We start from the raw sequence: 24008 nt of genomic DNA, 5'->3' as shown, positions 1-24008 counted from the left end.
CCCCCCCAACATGATAACTGTATCCTCCACTCACCCGACCCCTTACAAAACCCAAACCCCAGCCATAACGGACATTCCCCCCAAGACAAACCACATCCAGAACAGACTTGCCCCTCCACAAACCTCACTGCTCCGGAGGCCGACTAACCGCCGAAGACCCACGACCGCAGCGGATCGGGACCCTCCACAAACCTACCCCCACACGATAACTACGTAATCCACTCAAACGACCACAAACCAAACCCCATCCAAAACAGACTTACCCTCTCCACAAACTTTCCCCACACTCACATAACCACACAGACCCATCCCCTCTAAACTCCCCAACACACCCCCTCCACAACCTTCCCCCCAACACCAATACCCTCTAAACTCACTGACCTCTACACAACACTCCCCTCCCACCAAGACCAAGATCCCCCAATGACCCTCAGCTCTCCTCAACCCTCCCCCCCAAGACCAAGACCCCCAATGACCCTCAGCTCTCAACCCTCCCACCCCCAAAAGACCAAGACCCCCAATAAGTCTCACCTCTCCTCAACCCTCCCACCCCCACAAGACCAAGACCCCCAAGGACCCTCACCTCTCCTCAGCCCTACGCGGGGGCCAAGGTATGGAGATACAGGGGGGAAGGGACAACAATCCCCGGGGTCAACAGAGGGCTCAGACAAAAGTGCATACTGGGAAATACAACCCAGAACCTGACAGTTTCTTCTCCAAGGGTGGGGGCCAAGGTATGGAGATACAGGGGGAGGGGCCAACACTCCCCGGGGACAACAGAGGACTCAGACAGGGGGAGGGAACTCCATATCTCATGAGTGGGACCAGTCACAGGGATGTCCTGGAGGGGTGGGGGGAGGAGGGGACTAGATACCTCATGGGTTGGGATAGGGTGGGGACACTCACAGGGATGAGCTGGGGTGGGGGGAGGAGGGGGAGGATAACTCATGTGTACGGACAGAGTGGGGGGAAATCACAGGAAAGAACCACAGCAACGTATGGCTAGTTTTATATAAAAATGTGTATAAAATCTATACAATTTAAAGGCAGAGTTTTAATGCGTTCTTTAAACACACACACACACACCAGGACAGACCTCTGAGCACTAGTGAAACTGAAACTGTTGCAAAATTAGACTGCTCAATTCCTCCTATTTAGAGGACACAAGCTCCATTTTGTGGCTGAAGAGTGTGAAGGCATATTGATAAATGAGAATGGACCCCTCCCCAAACATGGAAAATTAAGAAGAAAAGCTGGCAGTGTGATGCCCGTCTCCCACACAGATTAAAGCACCAGCACATTAAAAAATAAATAAAGGCATTAGGTACTGAACTGACCTCCACTGCAAGCAAACGACAGCCAGAGTGCTTCACCCAATAAAAGGTTGCGTCTGTTATTGCTACAACTCCCCCCTCCAGTCTTTGTCGTTTCCTCCCTATGACTTAAGTATGTGCTGTGACCTCACTAGAACTCAGCCTAGGGAGAGAAGTACTTCCAAGCCTGCGCAGAGTGCTTTCCCCTCACCACTAAAGAACTACCCCCAAACTCAGAACTCATCAGCAGGTTGCCCTGAAAACTAGGTTGGCACCCCTGGTTTTCTTGTTCTTTCTCTCCTTTTTTCATTCCACAGCAAAACAAAAACAAATTCCCTTTCGGCTTCAAATCACAGAGTCACTGAACTACAACATGGGTACAACTATAGCATTTGGCAGAATCATAGTTATGTAGAGCTGCCACAAGTGTATTGTGGCTTGAGAGCAGTACATGTGAAAAGGACCTAGGAGTCTTGGTAGACCACAGACTTGACATGAGTCAACAGTGTGATGCAGCAGCTAAAAAGCCAATGCAATTCTGGGCTGCATCAATAGGAGTATAGCATCTAGATCTAGGGAAGTAGTAGTACCACTGTATTCTGCTCTGGTCAGACCTCACCTGGAGTACTGTGTCCAGTTCTGGGCACCACAGTTCAGGAAGGATACTGACAAGCTGGAACGTGTCCAGAAGAGAGCAACTAAAATGGTCAAAGGCCTGGAAATGATGCCTTATGAGGAACGGCTTAGGGAGCTGGGTATGTTTAGCCTGGAGAAGAGAAGGTTAAGGGGTGATATGATAGCCATGTTCAAATATATGAAAGGATGTCATATGGAGGAGGGAGAAAGATTGTTTTCTGCTGCTCCAGAGAAGCAGACACGGAGCAACGGATTCAAACTTCAAGAAAGAAGATTCCACCTAAACATTAGGAAGAACTTCCTGACAGTAAGAGCTGTTCGACAGTGGAATTTGTTGCCAAGGAGTGTGGTGGAGTCTCCTCCTTTGGAGGCCTTTAAGCAGAGGCTTGACAGCCATATGTCAAGAATGCTTTGATGGTGTTTCCTGCTTGGCAGGGGGTTGGACTGGATGGCCCTTGTGGTCCCTTCCAACTCTGTGATTCTATGATTCTATGAATATAAACAGAGAAAGGAGGGGACACAAATGCAACCTGTACAATTGGAGATGGGGGGGGGCACATTACATTTAAAAGTGCTTTGGAGCACCTTAATGTTTTTAATGCTTTTAATCTTCACCTAAGGCAGCTTACAAAGCCTAAGAAGTGCAATCTCCTAAGGCAGGCGCTCCTACATCATATGCTTGAAAAGGCAGAATGTCAGCTCAAAGCAGTGACTTGTGATAATTAAATTTTTTTAAAATAAAATGGAAGGAGTTCCATTATTACACCTTAGGACAATTAAGTATTTTAAAGCTCATAAGTAAGGCACCTACCGTATTATGCTTTCTTTGAAAGTCTGTCAAATTGATAAATGTCTACTTTTAGAAAATAAAACTTTTTGTAAAATAAAATCAGGCACTAAATTCAAATGTGGAATGCTAGCTTGCATGTGGCACATAAGATTCTTGCCACAGAAGCTGCCCATATTTTTAAGTGACATTTTTAATAGAAACCTGTAATTTATATGCAACTAAAAATCCTTTGAGTTTAAAAAAGGAGAAAGGAAAAAAATAACACTCTTGGACAATGTAAAGCCAAAAACATGCCTAAGATATTCAGTTTTAAGAGTTATTATATATCTATCTGCAGATGGGAACATATGCAATTAATTGTCAGTGTTTAAACACTGTCATAAAAATCCATGGAATCAGAATAACAGAATGTGATACAACATGTAACAATGCATTTTACACTCAGTTGCTTTATCCAGAAATATGCAGAGTTGTGAAATGTCACTTTAATTTATTTATCTGTCATTAACACTCTCTACCACCTACATAAACATGCCAGTTGAGCAAAAATGGTTAACAAACAATATTTCGGTTCTAGTGGGACCTACAGCAACATGTGGCTGACAATTCCTCGCTCCCTGTTGGGGCCGTGGCTTCCAAACTTTTTTCTTTGGGCCACACTTTCAGAATAAAAATCTGCTCATGCCACAATGAATTTTTAATTGCTAAGATATACATTGGAAAACAAAACACAGAACGCAGCTGCCTTATAATATGATCATGGGGCATCTAGGAAGCTACCTAAGAACAAAAACTTCTGTTCACAACAGTAGGTCACAGAGAACTGTAGAAGCATAGCATATGCTCTTGTTCTCATTTTGAAAATATATCTATCCACATTCTGCAAATAAATAAAACACATTTTGAGACTATACCGTACTATACTATACTACATTGAAATGCTTAAATGTTTCTTTGATTGTCCTTGAATCTTCCTGCCACATCCTCGTTAGGGTGGGTCATAAAAAACTTTTTGGGGAAAATGTTTCCTCCCTTGATCTTATATCAGGCGTATGGTATAAACATAGTCAAATTTCAAATTTGGGACAAATCGGTTAATATTTAGACCCTGCTCCTACAGATTGAAATTTTGCCTCACTACGAGTGATGAAAACATAGGAATTTGACTGATTTATTCTCAGTATGTTAAATTGAGAACTAATAAACATAAATTTTAGGTTTTATGTAGAGCAATAATAGTTGCATACTATTATTTTCTGCAATATTTATTTATTTAAGATAAAAAATGTTGATAATTTACATGAAAAACCAATGGTTTTGAACAAATTATATGGAACAATTAAGCAAACGGTGTACTAAACAAGTAAACATAAACATTAAACAACAAAACACCACTCATATTATGTGTTGCATCAAAACATCACATCCTCGCCCACCCCATAGATCACGCCCTATCCGCGATCCCCACCAACCCCGACAGTAGCCCTCTCCCCATGGATCCCCACCCACACCATAGATCAGGCCCGATCCGCGTTCCCCGCCATAAGATCTCACCACCAACAGGGAACAGGCCACCCCGACACTAGACCTCTCCCCATAGGCCAACCCAACAGTACTCTTTCCCCAGGGATCCCCCCCACCCCCTAAGGACCTTCCCCTCTCCTCAACCCTCCCCCCAATACCAAGACCACCCAAGGAACCTCCCCTCTCCTCAAACCTCCCCTCCCACCCCCCAAATACCAACACCACCCAAGGATCAACACCTCCCCTGGGTGGGGGTTGACGGGGTATAGGGAATTGGGGGATTCACAGAGATAACCCCAGGGGTGGGGGAGCGAACAGAATAGGTCATGGATCAAGACACCCTGGGGACACTCACAGGGATTAACCACTCAGAATCCCACCCCACCACAAACCCCCTACACAACCCTCTACCCCCATGACCCTCCACCCACAATACCCTCCCCAACCAATACCAAGACCCCCCCCCAAGGAACCTCCCCTCTCCTCAACCCTCCCCTCCACCCCCAATACCAGGACCAACCAAGGAAACACACCTCCCCTGTGGGGGGGTTCGGGGGAAGAGGGAATTGGGGGGTTCACAGGGATAAACCGAGAGGGGGGGAGAAACAGAATACCTCATCGAGCGTGTCAAACTGGAGACACTCACAGGGATTAGCCACTGAAACGCATGGCAGGGTCAACTAGTCTTTTATAAGAATTTTTCTGAAACATTGATCCCCATATGGGCAGGTTGCTTAACAGCATTCTAAGAAGGGCAACAGTCCCGATATCTTGGAAAGAGTCTAGATAGAATAATGGGTGTTTACAGAATGTGCCACAAATTTGGGATTCTTAACTATTTTTTAAATAATGAAAATCTGACATTTGTGTTACAGAACTAATTATTTTTCTTTTAGTAGCAGCATGCCTATTAGTGACACCGAATTGGAACATCTGTGTATATCTCGTTGAAAACAGAATACTGGTATATGGTCTACTGCTGTGTCAGAAAAAAATTAAAAAAGAAATGACATGCATTGAATACAAATGATGTAAATGATTTTGTTGAAACATGGCATCCATTTATAAAATACTTTACTGATAACCCTGAAGAATGGTAGCTACCCAAATCAGAGTTGGAATTTTGTTTTTTGTTTTTTCTTTTTGTAATTGTTATAAATTGGAAATTAATAAAACTATATTTTAAAAAAGAAAGAAATGTCAAACATAATCAGGGCAAGGGAAAGGTAGACAAAGTGCTAATAGTTTTACCTAAAATGAGAGTTTGTTTATATCTTAATGGAATGAGAGAATGCAGTGAAACTATACAGTACAGTATATGTTTTGGAGGGAGAAATAAACATTAGCAAGTAGCAAATCAATTGGACCCTTTGGCATTTGTTGACCTTAATTATTAAAACAAATGAAATGATATTGTTTAATTACAGATAGATTGGGTGATAGGACAGTTAGTTTCAAATAATATTGTCAATGTATAATTCTTAGCATGCTATTTCATACATTAACATAAAATTAGTTATATTTGATGACTCAAGCAGTTAAAAAAAAAGATTAACCAGCTAAAACATTCCTTAAAATATATGTGACCAACCATTTCTGGGCCAAGGGCCTTAGTTATCTCTCTGGGGGCTGCATACCATTAGGTGGTATTTTTTACACATTATTAAAAATGAAAACAATAACAACTTCTTAAAAAGAATGGACACATTTGGGGGAGCACAAAAAGCTTTTGGCTTCACAGTATCTCAGTTAGACATCTATCAGAGCAGTCAGTAAAATCATTTTTTATTATTATTTTTATTGGGGGACCGGGGGGCAGCAAAATACTTTCTGGGTGGGGGAACCACAATGGTACTCAAATATTCAAAGAATTAATACTAGAATGGTTCTCAACTGAGTTATGAACAAACCTCTTAGAACAAGCCTACTAAGTTTCCAACCCACAAACCAAATGCAGCCCATAGAAATGAATTGTGGCTTGCCAGGGGCTTAGCAACACTGCTGCTTTTGCAATCCCAGATAGGCAGCAAAAGGTGGGGCTGGTGTGTCCTCTATTTGGTTTAGAGAGTTGAAAACTGTGCATGCTTGGCTTAAAATCCCAATGTGAAAGCTAAAACTATCCCCATTCATTTTGCCTTCCTCAGCAAAGAGCCAGTTTGTGTTTTGCAGATGCACCATATTACATCAAATGTATTATTTTTGTTATTTACATTATAATTTGTAAGAAACAATATAAATGACCAAATAAATGAAGATTCCCCCCCCCCAACGGGTACAAATCTATGAAAACATAGCTGTTTTGTCAAATAAAAGTACTTGTAATTCATATTTGATCACCATTTTAAGTTACTGTGTTCTATTAGTTGTCTGTTTTGTGGTAGCTATGATAGTTCTCTCCTTCAGAATTTAATCACATCCCTGTTTTTTGCTCTCCTCAGCAGCGTGGATTGTTTTCACAGCATGAGGCCCGTCTCAAGCTACACTTTTAAATATGAAATGCTCCCTGGTTCCCCCAAGAAAGTCTTTCCTGGCATGACACAAAACAAACTGCCATTGTTCTAGACCATAGCAACTTGATTTCTCCTAGATTTAACCTGAGGTTTCATCAACCACAATTATACTAACCGTTGCCATGAGGTCAAAAGTATTTCGAATCTACCTCTGAGATGACTGTCAGACTGAATATAATGACAGAAAATGTTCTTCAAATGGGTAGATGTAGAAATTAGCTTGCATTTATATTTTCAGTATTTTATCCAAACTAAAGGGTCTGTATGTGTGGATCAACCACCACCATTGCAATAGGAGAGCATAAGAGAAACCACAGGTTTTCCTTTCGCAAACGATGCCAATTTTGTCTCCTAAGTAGCCAGCTGAATGATCACCCAGAAAGGCCGCCCTGCTTTTTCCTCTCCAAGTATTACCGGCATTTTGGTCACAAGAAGACTTGCCAAGCTTTATGCTAACATAACACAGAAGCTTTACTATAAAGGTCTCTGGAGTCAAAGAGCCACTTATTTTCATCAAACGTTAAATGGCATATTATCATCAGAACCTTTTCTCACTACCTAACACAATAACTGAATACAAGATCACTCAAACTACACTCCTGTAATTATCTGCTCTAAAGTACAGTGGAACCTCGGTTTATGAACACCTCGGTTTACGAATTTTCAGTTTACGAACGCCGCGGACCCATCTGGAACGGATTAATTCATTTTCCATTACTTTCAATGGGAAAGTTCGCTTCAGTTTATGAACAGACTTCCGGAACCAATTGTGTTCATAAACCGAGGTACCACTGTAGTTCCAGGGACCCCTATGTGACTACTCTACAGTAAGTGGCCCCTGTTCCTCCCTTCTAATGCTGGAGTTTTCTTTTTAGAAGAGGTAATCCATTTAGAAGATGGGAGTAAGCTGGTTGCGACATAAATGAAATATTTAAAAAAATGCATAGCATTTAAAGTTTTACCAACATTTAACAGACTGACTGGGATGAACTGGTGATATTATGGAATAAACATTGCACTGAAGGGAGAGTAGGGCTCACTTTCTAACTCAAAAGAAAACTTCCTTTGCACTCTGAGGCAAATCCGTATAATTTGTGGCTGTCATAGTACCCAAACTGAATTCTGCTCAATGCCTTTGGTCTGAAGGTTGGATGGTTTAACCACTAGTCTAAATTGCTGTCATGTGTAGAAAGCTGGGAGATTTGTTATTAGTTATTTATAAATGCATTTATATACACCACCCTCTCAACAAACAAACAAAATCAAGGTGGTGTACAACAATAGGTGTATAATAAAATATAAAAACCATGAAAAATAGAAATAAAATGACAGGCTAGTCAAAAGGTTTTAAACAACTGCATAGGCCTGTCTGAATAAAAAAAGTATTCAAGAGGCATCTGGAAGTCAAGAAATGCCTGCCATCTCTCTGCTGGAAAAGGGCTCCATAGCATGGGACTGAGGGTATAGGCAGCCCCCATTTGCAAGGGGGTTGCGTTCCAGGTTATTGCACACGTCAGCGGTAAGGCATAAGCCCGTTCCACCCTGCCCCCTTCAACTGAATGCATGCAAAATGGTTGCTGCCTGCACTAAATGCAGGCTTCTGGCTGAGGCCTGTTGGGCATCTGAAAGAAGCTACCCATAGAAAAAATATTTGGTATCTAAGGCGTATCCATTCTGAAGGAAATCAGCCCCGAGTGCTCACTGGAAGGACAGATCGTGAAGCTGAGGCTCCAATACTTTGGCCACCTCATGAGAAGAGAAGACTCCCTGGAAAAGACCCTGATGTTGGGAAAGATTGAGGGCACTAGGAGAAGGGGACGACAGAAGACGAGATGGTTGGACAGTGTTCTTGAAGCTGCGAACATGAGTTTGACCAAACTGCGGGAGGCAGTGCAAGACAGGAGTGCCTGGCGTGCTATGGTCCATGGGGTCACGAAGAGTCGGACACGACTAAACGACTAAACAACAACAAGGCGTATATTGCAATAACAGAATTCACAATGATGTGGGACTATGAATCAGTTTGAAAGGTTAAATAGTAACAAAAGTGTGTGGGTGCATGTGTGTGTATATGCATGTGTGAGAAAGGGAGAGATAAGAAGTAATACTCTAATTCATACAAAGATGGTGCTTCTCCTTTTATTCCATCACTAGCAGTACCCAGCCACACGTTGTTGTGGCTCATCCCTGTGACTCCCCCCACCCTGTCCTGACCCATGACCTATCCCGATCCCGTCCTCCCCCCACCCCGGCGAGCCCACACCTCCACTCAGCCCAGTCTGCAAACCTGAGCTGAGCTGCTTTGGAGAGGGAAGCTTTTCTAGCCGCAGTACCAGTGGTGTCGCCGCTAGAGGGCGACGTTTTGCAACCTCTCCTGTTCCTGTTTTGCTGGTTTTTCCAAAAAAACATGTTTTTACCTGTGATTGGTGTGACATCTGTACAATCTAATTTGATACAAACACTCCTGTATTGGACTGCGACGTTGCGTCAAAATTTCAACTCATTCGGTCAAGCGGTTTCGGAGTAAGCTGAGCACACACAACCTGGCATTTTACATTTTTATTTATATAGATTAGAATTTATTCACAAGCCATACTGGTAGGACCACACTATGTAACCAATACCACAAAGTATTTTCCATCCTTGTAGCATCTGAACAGCAGTTAAACCTCTCTAAAGTTGCCACAAGAATTCTGCCCAGAGCTAAACCCAAAACAAATTTTGGGAACTCTCATATGTAAAAATTTGAAGATTTTTCAAGGAACTGAGAATTTTTTTTGAAAAAACTCACTTCTGAGTACCGGTAGTCCCCAGATTTCACTTTAAGCAACATTTGAGATAACGTAAATTTCAAGTGGAGCATTCAGATGAACCGCCAAAGAATTCTGAAGGAAGTCAATAAGACTCATGAGATTTCTCAGGATGATTTTGCTTATTTCCTCCATTTCTTTCATGCGCATGATTGTCTCTTACTCTTAATTTACCCTTCCCTTTTATTCTGGGATTAAACCTAAATAATTAATTTTTGTAATATAGTTTTGAAGAATACAATGGATGCTAGGTTAAGGGCTTTACTGGCTCGTCATAATAATTAAATATTACACACAATATTTAACCAGCTAGCTCTTACAACATTTTTACCGACAAGGCAGATTATTTACTGTATACTCACTTTCAAAAACAACCTTCTTTAACAAAGTTTAATAACCAACAGCCATCTTTCTGATGGAATTTCTCCACCAGTCCTAACAACAGAAATATCTATTGTTCTTTCATCAGATAATACCAGATATATGAGTTGAAAATATTTTTTTCCACTGGTCAGATTTAATAAGGTATGTAAAACTGATGAGCTGCTTACTAACTCATCTACCTGTTTATTTCAGCTGACTGGTCAGATGTCAGTTGAAGCAAAAGCTTCTAAGACTAGCTACAATGACCATATTTGGTTAGATTCCATTACAATCCCTAATCTAAAGTGACAACAATAATTCTGGGATATTCAGAAAGTTAGAGAACACGAGATAATGTTCAATCAGGCCCATTTGTTTTAAGGCTCAAAAATAATGTAGTTTCTCCACTTCAAAAGAGGCCATTTTTGTATTTAGTTAAAAGATTTAAACCTCTCTGGTCAATTTGCTACCCCAGCCAAAAAAAGGCAGCCTCGGTGTTTTTGTGTTTTACCCCCTCAAACTTGTTTGCATAGTATTTTATGATATTCTGATCTCATAATACAACATTCCCTGCAATTAAATTTCATACAATTGACAAGTATAACCCAAGACAAAAGAGTAGACACCAATTGAGGGGAAGTGGGCTAGGATTGTGCTATGTCTCTCTGAAGTCTTTACAACTGAAGTAATATTTTCTTGAGACTGGAGTTTTAAGATACTTTGAGGCACAAGGACAACACACCTTATCCCCAAAGCATTCACATCTGCAACCCTACCTCCAGCTCAAATTACGTTAGGAGGGGTAATTATTTATTAATTTAGAAAGTTATTGAAAGGATACAAGGATTATTGTCATCAATGCTGCAGTTATCCAGGATCAACGGGATGCCATCTAGATCATAAACCTGAAAGAAAATTTAAAAAATTATTTTATAAAATATTTCTCCTTGGTGGGTAAAAATACACAAACATAACCCATCCCTAAATGGATGGGTTTTGTATATATTTATGCAAGAGAGAACCATGGTCAATTATGATGTAGGTATTCAGACATAATGCCTAACAATTGGCCACAATTCAATATTTAAAACTAATGGTGTGAAGCAGGTTTGGCAAGGTGTTACATCTATACTTTAGGCTAGATTCAGCTAATGAGTTCTAGTGGAATCCCATGCAAGGACTTTCTTGAACAAAATGGTGTTTCTCTCCTCCCCTGGCTTGGGGGGGGGGGGGTTGGAGAACCCCCAGAACAGAGCATAGGGGAAAGTGGGGGGGGGAAGGGAGTTGTTCTGTTTGACAAGCCAAAATCCTTGCGTTGATAGCAAAATTGCTACAACATGCGTTAAATTCTTCTCTTTTGATTTTCTGAAGGGGTTCTGATGCGGTGGTCTCTCAAGCGTTCTAAGCCAACTCAAGCTGCTTTTGAAATGGTCAAATCTGAATTGGAATAAGTATCGTATTTGTTGCAAACCCCTGCCATACACACTCTAGAAAATATTTTAATTCCAACAGTTCATTTATTGTAGCCTATTTAATTTATTTATTTCTATATAGTGCTTAAGAGATTTTTTTTGTATATTAAGCGGTTTAGAAATTAATTTCAGATTAAACAATCTCAGTGCATGCACAACTAAAACCAAACTTGCAGCTATCCAAAACATCACAAGACACTATTTAAACTAGTCTCCTACAACAAAAGTATAGCAATATACTTTTAAAACATTTGGAAATGCCTAGGCATGCCAACTAATTGCAAAGCTCTTTTTGACACAGTAATTACCAATTCAGACAGTTTTCATTCCAGAAAGTATACATCAGAAGTAAAGGTAAAAGGACCCCTGACCATTAGGTCCAGTCATGACCGACTCTGGGGTTGCGGCGCTCATCTTGCGTTATTGGCCGAGGGAGCCAGCGTACAGCTTCCAGGTCATGTGGCCAGCATGACTAAGCCGCTTCTGGCGAACCAGAGCAGTGCACGGAAACGCCGTTTGCCTTCCCGCCGGAGCGGTACCTATTTGTCTACTTGCACTTTGATGTGCTTTCGAACTACTAGGTTGGCAGGAGCTGGGACCGAGCAACGAGAGCTCACTCTGTTGCGGGGATTCGAACCGCCGACCTTCTGATCAGCAAGCCCTAGGCTCTGTGGTTTAACCCACAGCGCCACCCACGTCCCGTACATCAGAAGTATGGTAAGTCAATTTCTAATGGAGAGTTGGGCAACAATGATAAGTGAACACTACAAGGGTTCGTTTCATTACATATAACAGGTCTAAGGATCCAGGACATGATCTGCAGTGCTGTCAGTTTTAATATATAAAAAAAGGCCATTCCCAACCCTCATTACTGTGAAATGGCTTTGAAGATGTGTTGCAGTGTCAACTGAAATATAAAAAACGTTGTTGTTGTAGTAGTATCATGAACAAAAACAATACCTCCCCACCAGAGGTTGGGGCTGGTCACGGCTGTCATTAAATGCCTTCCACAATATACATATCACTCAAAGCTACTATTCCCCTACCCCATTCCCATTTCCAATCACACTACATATTACAGTACAGTGGTTAAGAGAATTAGTTCCCAATTCAGAATCCTCCGTTAAATTTCACTTCGCCTGTGCCCTCACTGGGTGACCTTCCGCAGGCACCTCTCTCTCTCTCTCAGCCTTGGGCTTCCCTGCTTGACTCAGGTCTTGGTCAGTCGCGCATCCTGCCAAACTAGAGAGAGGAAAGGAGGCCTGGGCAAGAGGGAAAGATCGGCCTCACCCAACGTATATGAAGCACTGTGTTGTGACGTGGGGTTTGTGATTTCAGCTCTCTTGACATAATACAGTGGTACCTCGGTTTATGAACACAATTGGTTCCGGAAGTCTGTTCATAAACTGAAGCGTTCATAAACTGAAGCGAACTTTCCCATTGAAAGTAATGGAAAGTGGATTAATCTGTTCCAGACGGTCCGCGGAGTAACCGTTCATAAACTGAAGCGAACTTTTCCATTGAAAGTAATGGAAAGTGGATTAATCCGTTCCAGACGGGTCCGCAAAGTACTTAAACCGAAGCGTTCATAAACTGAAACATGGGTGTAATTGGTTCCGGAAGTCTGTTCATAAACTGAAGCGTTCATAAACTGAAGCGAACTTTCCCATTAAAAGTAATGGAAAGTGAATTAATCCGTTCCAGATGGGTCCACGGCGTTCATAAACCGAAAATTCATAAACCGAGGTGTTCATAAACCGAGGTTCCACTGTATGCTGGAGACAGTTCTCTAGTAACAGCTCTTTATTAAAGTGAACAAGACTGAAGACTGAGGAGAGGAAAGCTACATTTATAGGGACAGGGGACTAGCTAGGAAGGGATACATTTTGGAGGGAACAATATCAAGCAATCACAGTGCTGCCTTTTGGAGGAAACCAATAAGACAGAGGATCCAAATACAGCAGCTTAAATGAACCAATAGTAGCTGTACCCTCTGGAACCAAAAGGCAGTTACTTTATCCTAATGCAAATACAGACAATAATAATACAGATATAAAATCCTTTGACTCAATACACAACACCCCTCCCCCCCTAGTGAGCACAGCAGACGTAATCCCTCAGGTACTGTGGGGTCCTACAACTTCTACCTGATCTCCTGACAACAGGTGTTGCAGGTTCTGGATTGGGTGTTACCTGTGGTGGAGGGGCTGCTATAGGGGTTTCATCAGGAACAGATGGAGTCCCAGACATCTCAGGGTCCCCAACCTGTACCTCGTCATCCTGAGGACTAGCAGACCCTGGTTCATTTGCTGAAGCCCCTGGTGACTGCACCTCTGGGCCATCTTCACTCTGGTCTCGCAGCTGTGCGTCATTAGCCAGGGATGAATTATCTGACTCCTCCCTGCTGAGCGCCCGGCGCCTCAGCTGATCTATATGTCTCTTCCAAACTTGCCCATTTTCCAAGGTCACATAATAGGACACAGGTCCACTAGCCCGGGTGATCACACCGGCCACCCACCGCGGACCTCGTGAATAGTTCCTCACCCAGACCAGATCTTCAGGGGCGAGATACCTTGTTGTGTCAGTCTCAGCCTGGGGGGTTGCTCTTGAATTACGGTTTGGCATTTTATCTGGGTGGACATAATCCAGCACCGTTACCAGTCTTCTACCTAAGAGCAGCTCGGCTGGCGACTTGCCCGTCGCCGTACACGGCGTCGCATGCTGCAAAAATAACATTCGCGCAATGCGAGCCGACCAGTTACCCTCCATTAAGCGCGCAATGGATTCTTTGGCTGTTCTTACCATGCGCTCAGCCTGCCCATTGGAGGATGGGTGAAAGGGCGCGAATGTGACCCCTCTTATGAAGTTATCAGCCAAGAATGCCCTGAATTCTTGGGATACAAAAGCCGCCCCATTATCTGATACAATGGTCTCAGGTAACCCGTGGGTTGCAAACAGCTGCCTCAACACCTTGATTACGGCAGCTGATGCCATGCTAGGGACCATCGCCACTTCTAACCATTTGGAATATGCATCAACGATAACCAAAAAGACCTTCCCTTGGAATGGCCCAGCAAAATCTATGTGCAGCCGGCTCCAGGGAGTCCTGGACTGCTCCCACCAGTGGACTGGTGCTCTGGCCACTTCTGGCCGCACCTCTTGGCATGCCTTGCATGTTCGTACCCATTGTTCTATGTTCTGGTCCATTCCAGGCCACCACACATAACATCGGGCTAGCGACTTCATCCTGACCATTCCCGGGTGTCCCATGTGAAGCGTCTCAAGAACCCTGTTTCTCAGTGGTGCTGGGATGATCACCCTATCTCCCCATAGGAGACAACCCTTATGCATGGACAATTCGTGCTGCCTTGTCGCATAAGGCCTGAATTTTTCTTCATGCGGACCACCTGGCCACCCCCTCCCCACCCAAGTGAGCACACGGGAGAGAACAGCATCTTTCCTAGTTTTCTCAGCTATATCCGTAGCTGTTACAGGAGCCCCCGGAAGTGTTTCTAGCATCATAATGTGCTCCGCCGGAGCAGGATCCTCATTGCTCCCGCCAGGAAGGGGCAATCGACTCAGCGCATCAGCATGGCACAACTGTTTCCCCGGCACATGGGTCAAGGTGTACTGGAACCCATTCAGGAATATTGACCAACGCAACATTCTGGGGGAGAGAATTTGTGGCGTTTGTTTGTGTTGAACAACCCTAACAGTGGTTTGTGGTCCGTTTCAATGGAGAAATGGCGACCGTACAAATAATCATAGAACCTTTTGATTCCGGACACAATAGCCAGTGCCTCTTTATCAATTTGAGCATAGTTGCGCTCTGTGGGCGACAACGTACGGGAATAGAAAGAGATGGGCTTTTCCGACCCATCCGGTTCCCTATGACTCAGCACAGCCCCCAGACCGTATTGAGAGGCATCACATGCCAGGACCAGCGGCTTTGACTCACCATAATGAGCAAGGACGCTCCTGCTACTCAGCATTCCTCGCAAGGAGTCAAAAGCCTTCTGCTGCTCCCGCCCCCATCGCCACACATTCTTTTTCTGCAATAGTCTATGTAATTGTTCAGCTACCGAAGCTTTCTGGGGTAAGAACGAATGATAAAAGTTAATAAGTCCCAGGAATGACTGCAACTCCGTCTTGTTCTGTGGTCATGGTGCCTCGATGATGGCCTTAATCTTAGCATCTGTGGGGTGGATGCCTGATGCATCAATTTTAAACCCCAAGAAATCCACAGTTGGCACCCCAAAATTGCATTTTTCTTTTTTCAGTTGCAACCCCACCTCCTTGAACTTGAGCAACACTGCACGGACACGCGCAACCAGTTCCTGTGGGTCTTTTCCAGCAATCAAAACGTCATCAAAAAATGGCAAGACCCCCGGCAGACCTCTTAACAGGCGTTCCATGAGCCCTTGAAAAATCCCTGGGGCCACACAAACTCCGAACTGTAATCTGTTAACTCTGAACGCCCCTTTATGTGTGACAATAGTCTGTGCTTCCGCTGATTGTGGGGTTACTGGCAGCTGTTGGTAAGCTTGTGCCAGGTCAATTTTGGCGAACACCTTGCCCCCAGCCAGTTTAGCCAACAGATGTGATACGACTGGAATGGGGTATGAGTTTCCCCTGAGTGCCTTATTGATAGTACATTTGTAATCTGCACATATCCTGACTTCCCCATTTGCTTTAAGGGGTGTGACGATTGGAGTCTCCCACTTAGCAGAGTCCACGGGTGAGAGAACTCCCTGCTTGACCAATTTATCCAGCTCTGCCTCGATCTTGGGTTGCAGTGCAAATGGCACTCGCCTTGGTTTGAGTCGGATTGGGGCCACCCCGGGGTCCAACTCGAAGTCAACTGGGGGCCCTTTATAACAACCCAGTTTTCCATTAAAGAGACCAGCAAATTCCTTGCATAATGCCTCGCTCATCTCAGGGCAGGTTTGGATTGAATTAAGCCCTGAGATACTCAGTCCCAGGGCGGGGAACCAGTCAGTGCCCAGGAGACTGGGGCGACTGCCCTTCGCAATCACCAGTTTGAGTACAGCCTGTTTGTCCCGGAACTGTACACTCACGGCACACATTCCCATAACATGGATGCGGCCTGCTGAGTACGACTGCAAGGTTGCCGGGAAGGGCTCCAGAGGGGGCAACTTACCCCTGAGGAAGAATGTCTTCGCGGTCTGGTCCGACACGATGGTGAATGCAGATCCGGAGTCCACCTCCATGTCGCACTGCTGACCCTCAATCTTCACCTTGACGTGTGCCTTGCCTTGCGCTGGAAACTGCACAGCCCTCCCATTGATCTCCGTTACGTAGTGGCAGTCCTTTAGAAAACGAGTTGCTGTGGGCGGTCTGCGATGCTCCAGTCTAGGTGCTCCTGTTGCTCCCGACGCCGCCGATCTACAGACCCTGGCGATGTGACCCGTCTTTCCGCACGTCCGGCACATAGCATCCCTGAAACGACAACTCTTCCGCTCATGGTTTCCGCCACAACCTGGGCAACTGCCTCGGCGATCTTTGTGCACTGTGCAGGCCTGACGCACCAACTCGACCCCACGGACTGGGCTCTGGCTCGGAGTAGCCTCTAGCTCGTCCATGGCATGCGCAACTTCTATCTGTGGCTTAGTGGCCTTGCGACTGGCATCAAGCTCTTCTCTTTCATAATTCTCCGTGGCGGTGGCCTCCTTCAAGGCTGAAGCAAGGGTAACCTCTTCTTTAGCCACGATGCGTCTTCTGGCTTTCTTGCTGCTCAGACCACCAATAAACCGATCCAGGAGAGTCTCTTCCAGATTTTGGAAGCCGCAGTGCTGAGCGAGCTTCCAGAGTTCAGCCAGAAATGTGGATACAGACTCCCCAGCATGCTGCTGCCTCTTATGGAACTCCATCCGCCGGGCCATCTTGGTCTCAGTAGGCGCCAAGTGGCTTGTTAGGCAGGCAAGAATATCTTTGAGAGATGTCTCACTCAGCTTCGCTGGAGCAAGTAATGCCTTGGCCAGCTTGAAGGTCTCGGGCCCACAGTAGCTCAGGAATGTGGCCCTTCTTTTGCTGGCATCGGTGATCCCTTGAGCCACTGCAAAGAACTCGAAGCGTTCGACGTAGTCTTCCCATGTGTGGGGCTCTGATGGCTGGAAGGGCTCCAATACCCTTGGACTCTCCATTGTCCTAGCGGACAGGGTCGTCTTCTCAGCTGGCCAGTGAGTCTTGTTCTCAGCTGCAATCCGGACTCTGAGGCAGGGTTGTGTTTAACCGCTCCTCAGCATTCCGGATCCCACCTTCGTCGCCAGTTGTTGTGACGTGGGGTTTGTGATTTCAGCTCTCTTGACATAATATGCTGGAGACAGTTCTCTAGTAACAGCTCTTTATTAAAGTGAACAAGACTGAAGACTGAGGAGAGGAAAGCTACATTTATAGGGACAGGGGACTAGCTAGGAAGGGATACATTTTGGAGGGAACAATATCAAGCAATCACAGTGCTGCCTTTTGGAGGAAACCAATAAGACAGAGGATCCAAATACAGCAGCTTAAATGAACCAATAGTAGCTGTACCCTCTGGAACCAAAAGGCAGTTACTTTATCCTAATGCAAATACAGACAATAATAATACAGATATAAAATCCTTTGACTCAATACACAACACCCTGCTCACCTACAAAGAGACAGTAATGTGCTTGAGGAAGGATTAGGGGCTTACACTGCCTTCCTCCTTTTAATGAAAAAAACAAATCCCCTTTGAGCATTTGCACAAGGAACAAGGCAATGGTAAGCCTTGTTTTTGTTGGCACACTTGTACATGCACACAACTGTATACAAACAAAAGTGTCTTTAACAGACAAAAATTGTAGGACAACTATAAACAGTGGCTTCCCTCTTGAAGCCTGTCACATGTACAAGCAGGGCCCCCCAAAAAAGTGCTGTGCTGTACCCCTGTTGCGAATGTTGCCTGATCTTGTAACTGAGGCCTTGCGGTGGGGGGACCTTCGAAAAGACAGAAGTCCCTACTCTAACTTCAGTTCTAGTTTTTCATGCCAAGTGAACCAGCCTGAACGTCCAATGAGCCACAGCAGCTTCCAGTTAGCCTGTTAGACTTTAGAGATGGGCAACCTGCCGTCGTTAGCTTTATATGTGGGATATTGTCCCCACGCAAAGGCAAGGTGCAAATTCATGTCTAACCCAAAGAAAGATGGGGCATTTATTTCCCTACTGCTTAAAGATCTCAGAGCCTAGGGTACAGGCATGTTGGCTTATAATGTATGGCGCTTGTGGCTTGTGGCAAACAAGTCTATTATTGGAAGCGACCACATCCTGCAAAACTGCTGAAATACTTGTGCCTCTTTTTCCCCAGGACATATGCTGGGATGGCAAAGGCTCTGATGTGACATATACTTCCCATACGAGATGGATGGCGTAAGTAGCAGAGATTCTTTCCCAGCCACACCAGGAAGCCCCATGCCCACCCATTGAAAGCAAAACTATGATCATTGCCTCTACCATATTTAAGAATTGTGTTGCTCTACTGACACTATGAAACATTTAAATATATACCAGTACATATGAGGGGGGGACTTTATTCGTCCTGCAAATGTAACAGGAATTTTGACCTTTTCCCTGTGAAGTCTAAATATATTTAAAGTGCCATTCAATAAAAGTGGCTGTCTACTGACACAATTGTATTAATGTCTTACCACAGATATCCCACTGAAATTTAAGCTGACTGTACTTATGTAAAATATTCACATGTCATTAAGTTAAACAGAGTTTAATACACTCAAAACAAAGCTTGAAAATGAGTTCAGTCATTGAGAATGTTGAGGACAAATTCTTTTTTATTATTATTAACTTCCCCCATTTCCTTAATCTCAATCTACTGCCCATCTTTCCCTGTACTACTTTAGCATTGGCATAGCCAGGATTGTTGGGGAGGGGGGAGGCCTTTTGTTGTTGGGGGGGGGCAGAACCTCAGTTAGTTACCTCAGTTAGATTTCCAATGTAGAAAAATCATTACAATAAAATTCTATATAAAAATATTTGAAAAAAGAAGATCTAACTTTGAAGGGTCAACTGCTGTTTAGTTTTGATTTTATTGTTTAGCACATACTTAAGTGCCCAGGTGGCGCTGTGGGTTAAACCACTGAGCCTAGGGCTTGCTGATCAGAAGGTTGGCGGTTCGAATCCCTGTGATGGGGTGAGCTCCCGTTGCTTGGTCCTGGCTCCTGCCAACCTAGCAGTTCGAAAGCACGTCAAAATGCAAGTAGATAAATAGGAACCGCTACAGCGGGAAGGTAAACGGCGTTTCCGCGTGCTGCTCTGGTTTGCCAGAAGTGGCTTAGTCATGCTGGCCACATGACCTGGAAGCGATATGCCGGCTCCCTCGGCCAATAATGCGAGATGAGTGCGCAACCCCAGAGTTGGTCACGACTGGACCTAATCGTCAGGGGTCCCTTTTCCCTTTTTAAGTGCCTTAGATCAGAATCAGGTCAACGTATGCAATCAACAGTAACAGACACCTTACTTAATTTGTTTAAAATAGTGTTGAGATGAGAAAAGTTGAAGTGGTCTTTGTTATGAATGTATATAATAGAAGATTTCTCTCTCTCTCTCTCTCTCTCTCTCTCTCTCTCTCTGCTGATCTCATGCTGAGGTTGCAATTCCCAAGATTCACTTGCAGACTGAAGCAGATATCTCAGCACCACAACCACCCAAGTAGTGAGTGGCAACTTCCCAGAATGACACACCCTACATCCTATTGCAATTATGAATGGACTTTATTACAGTTTCCACAAGTGATCCACACACACACTAACTGCAGTGTCATGGCTGAAAATATCTCTCATTTGACAGCTGGATGGTAACCTTTCATAAAGAAAACTGATGGACTGCAACTTTAGTAATTTTTGCATTGTTTTTACATTTCCATCGTTTTTATAAAGGAGGACCAAAAAAAGAGAGACCTGAACTATATGAAGGGAAATAGCTTCTTGGTCCTCCACGCTGTTAACTGAATGGATCTTACTTAAGTAGCATATACATATTGGTCAGGTTTTAATATGTTTAATATGTTTGTATAAACCTGTAACTTACTTTTCTGATTTATGTATCTATGAAATCTATATATTTACAACAAAGAATATACAATAACCAAGGTATGCAATGTTGTGGTACTTAAGCATTACAGTATAGAGCCTCAAAAGTTTCTGAACAGGGCAACACATGAAGCAAACTATCACTAGATTATATGCCACTTTTTAACGTCAAAGTTAAAGCTACCCAGGTTTCATGGGGTGTTTTGCTTTCTCTAGAAGCCTGGCAGCCTAGTAAAAACCAAAACAATAAAACCCTGCAGTGTGTGAAACAGCACTGATTTTTCACATAAGAGGAAGAAATATACTGCATTTCTACCAATTACTTGCCCTAACTAATCTAGAAACTGATTTAATGGAAACCTTTAAAAATATTTCACTTCTTAAAAACCATTTCACTTTTTAGTTGTGTTTCCTTTCTGCCACATCCACCAAACTGTTGGTCTAGAAAAAGAAAAATACTGACCTACGATGTGGGCCCCATGGGTTCATACAAACATTTCTTTCTTAACATTTGATGATTAACAGTAGAATGTGTGGGCTCATTTCATTGGAAACCATTAAGCTGGAGAACATTGTGAGATCAGAGGCACATCATTTTCCCCCTTCAAAGGTGCAGAAGGCTCTTTATGGATAGTGGTAGCAGGGACTGGGGGTGGGTAGGGGGAATGGAAATCTTGTCACCTGTTCTGAAACAGGAGAGGAAGGCCCTACCATGACTGCAGTGTGCTGCATCCTCCACAACATCTGAGACAAGAGATGTACATCCAGATCTACCCAGCCCTGGTGCCAAGAGGGATATAGTGTTTGCAGACTATGTTCAGCATCTTCCTCCTCTACAGATTATACCCAGTTTGTGGATGCTGATCAAAAATTGATCAAAAGAAAAACCACCAAACAGTTTACCTGGGACTGCAATCCTCACTTTCCCTATGGCCCAAGTGACCTCTTGCACAAATCTTTGCTGGAAATATGCCTGAAATCAGTGCTATTTTTTCTAGAAAAAGAGGAACAACATAAATGCCTCCCTCATTCTCTTCGAATGGCAATGACACCCACCTGATAGGCATAGCTGCCAAGTTATCCCTTTTTTTAAGGGAAATTCCCTTATGCTGAATAGGCTTCCTCGTGAGAAAAGGGAAAACTTGGCAGCTATGCTGATAGGTGCAAGAACTGAGTTCTGGTGAGTTCCAGCTGAAAAAAACCCTTGCCTGAAATATTCCTTACATGTACAATGCTGTCCCTATCACAGCCCTCCTCCACCACCCAGCCATGAGACATCTAAATCAAGGTGAAGATCATTCGACACATTTCTGAACATTGAGGAAGGCCCTGTTGCTCCACAACCTAGCATTCTGCGCATGCAAAGCATTAGCTAGCAGCAAACCTCATGTGGGGAAGCAGTTCCTTCAATGATAGGTTTCACTGATTCCTTATTTAGGCCATACAAACAAGAAAGAAAATCATTCCTGATCCTGCTACAGTTGTGTGCTACTAGCGGACCTGGATGGGAATGGGTATTTCCAAAAAGGCACTCCTGACCTGTTCAGAGGGACCCAGGTGAGCCTATGCAAAGGGACCAGTGATAAACATTTGTATCTGTATGCTTACACACACAAGTCACCCTTACAGAATGAGGGCTGAAGCAGATTTTACTGTGATGGTGGTGGTGATGATGATGATGATTACAGAAATTGTTTACAGGGTGTCTTTGACAGTACAACCTTTCACTTAACAATTGTTAGTACTGTATGAGGTAATCCAAGAGGATTTTATATTTTCACATCTTTCCCCCTCCCCCACCCCACTTTCATAGGTTGATTTTGAGAACAATTACTTCAGGCAAATACAAACCCCACTGGCAAATTAAAAGATCCTATAACAACATCGGTATAATTATGCCCATTGTTTCCACGTCTTTGAGACTCCACTCTCTAAAAGTTTCAATTTAAATCAACATTTGTTCAGCCTTTAGTTTCCTCAGTACTTGTACATCCAGAAATTAAATGAGGCAAGAGAACTGAAATCTAGCTGGACAGCTTGTTTTACAATTGGCCATGTGTCCATCACAGCCCCCTGCATCTTCCTGAATAAGAATGGAGACATTGTAAAGCAATCCCCTCTTCACCTACAAAGTATCACTGTTAATTCAGCAAGATTGCCCTTCAAACATATTAGAAGTTGTTGAAAGATCTGTCCTTATTAAAACTCACCAATTCTCTATTCTCACAATTACAAATGAATCTTTTAAGCAATTATTAGTTGGTTAAAAATCCAAGTTTTTTTCTTACATCCATTCTATATTCAGACTTTTTAAAACCCAAACAGCTTTGGACCAATTTACACATTACCGTTGCCATATAGATGCTGCCACAAAACTGTTTCCTTGTGATTTGCTCCCACATAGTACAGCAATGGGTAAAAACACAGAAAATGTGGCTTGTGTGCATTTTGTGAAATGCGAACCGGGGACAGAGAAAGGGCAGAACTCCTCAATGCCTTCTTTGCCTCAGTCTTCTCCAAAAAAGAAAACAATGCCCGACCTGAAGAATATGGAGCAGATGATTCAGCAGGGGAAACACAGCCCCGAACAAGGAAGGAGGTAGTACAAGAATACTTGTCTCGCCTCCCCCCCCCGGGATCCCTTGGTGGCAGGGGGGGATTGCTGGGGGGGTGGGATGGGGAGGGGTGGTGAGATTTCACTGGAAAAAGGACCGCCTTTACCTGTCTGCTACACCTCGGGACTTCTGGTGGCAGTGGGAGTCGCGGGGAGGTGGGGGATGGGAGGGGTGGACAGAGGAAGGAATAGAGGAATATAACTGAAAAAGAGGATGACATTGAAATATGATTTTATCTTTGTGATATTGGGGTTAAGAATATGATAGATGAAATATTGCTAAAGATGGGGGGAGGGGTCCCTTTACCTTTACCTTTAGGTCAAAACCAGAACTTTGAATTGGGCCCAGAAACTAATTGGTAGCCAGTGCTGTTAGCTTGCCCCGGTGAGCAACCTGGCCATTGAATTAACTGTCTTCAGAGACAGACCTGCGTATAATGTAATGGGGGGGGGTGACATTCCACCCTCCTGTATCTTCCTCTGGTTCTATGCATTGCATATATTTTTTGACTTTATTGGCTGCTGTGGTTGATTTGTAGATTGATATGGGGAGGAGTTCTGGGACATTAACTTCTGCATTGCTGTCTAACCACATGTTTTGTGTCCGAGTGTCCTGTGCTCCAGCACTGGGGCTGGCGTATGGTGTTATTCTGCTCTGGTACTCTGCCTGGTTGAGATGGGATGACACCTCCCCTCTAGAGAGGACATTGCAAGCTGAAGATTCCCTGTCTCCAGTAGGGGGAGTCATCCCTATCAGGAATGGGGACTGAAATTCACGGTAAGAAAAAAACAACAACCCTGTTTTTTATTGCCAAACAAAACTCCAAGCATTTCAAACATGACAATTCTTCCCCAAGGGAAACTATGAAGACACAAACCTCACCAAAAAC

The 24008-nt window shown here is 43.8% G+C and overlaps 1 protein-coding gene across 2 annotated transcripts in view; it reads right to left on the bottom strand.

The window, feature by feature from the left end:
- The window catches only part of ATXN10 (ataxin 10), a 74802-nt gene that overhangs the window by 4299 nt on the left and 46495 nt on the right, over positions 1-24008 (bottom strand). For both annotated transcript variants that reach the window (XM_035137735.3, XM_088669962.1), the window contains one exon: positions 10788-10851. In XM_035137735.3, coding sequence (XP_034993626.2) covers positions 10788-10851 — 64 coding nt within the window. The remainder of the gene's footprint in view (positions 1-10787; positions 10852-24008) is intronic.

This window comes from Zootoca vivipara, chromosome 5 (assembly GCF_965207765.1).
Source record: "Zootoca vivipara chromosome 5, rZooViv2.hap1.1, whole genome shotgun sequence".
Classification (NCBI taxonomy): Eukaryota; Metazoa; Chordata; class Lepidosauria; order Squamata; family Lacertidae; genus Zootoca; species Zootoca vivipara.
Note: the sequence above shows the minus strand (reverse complement) of the source record. Positions and strands in the feature narration are given on the sequence as shown.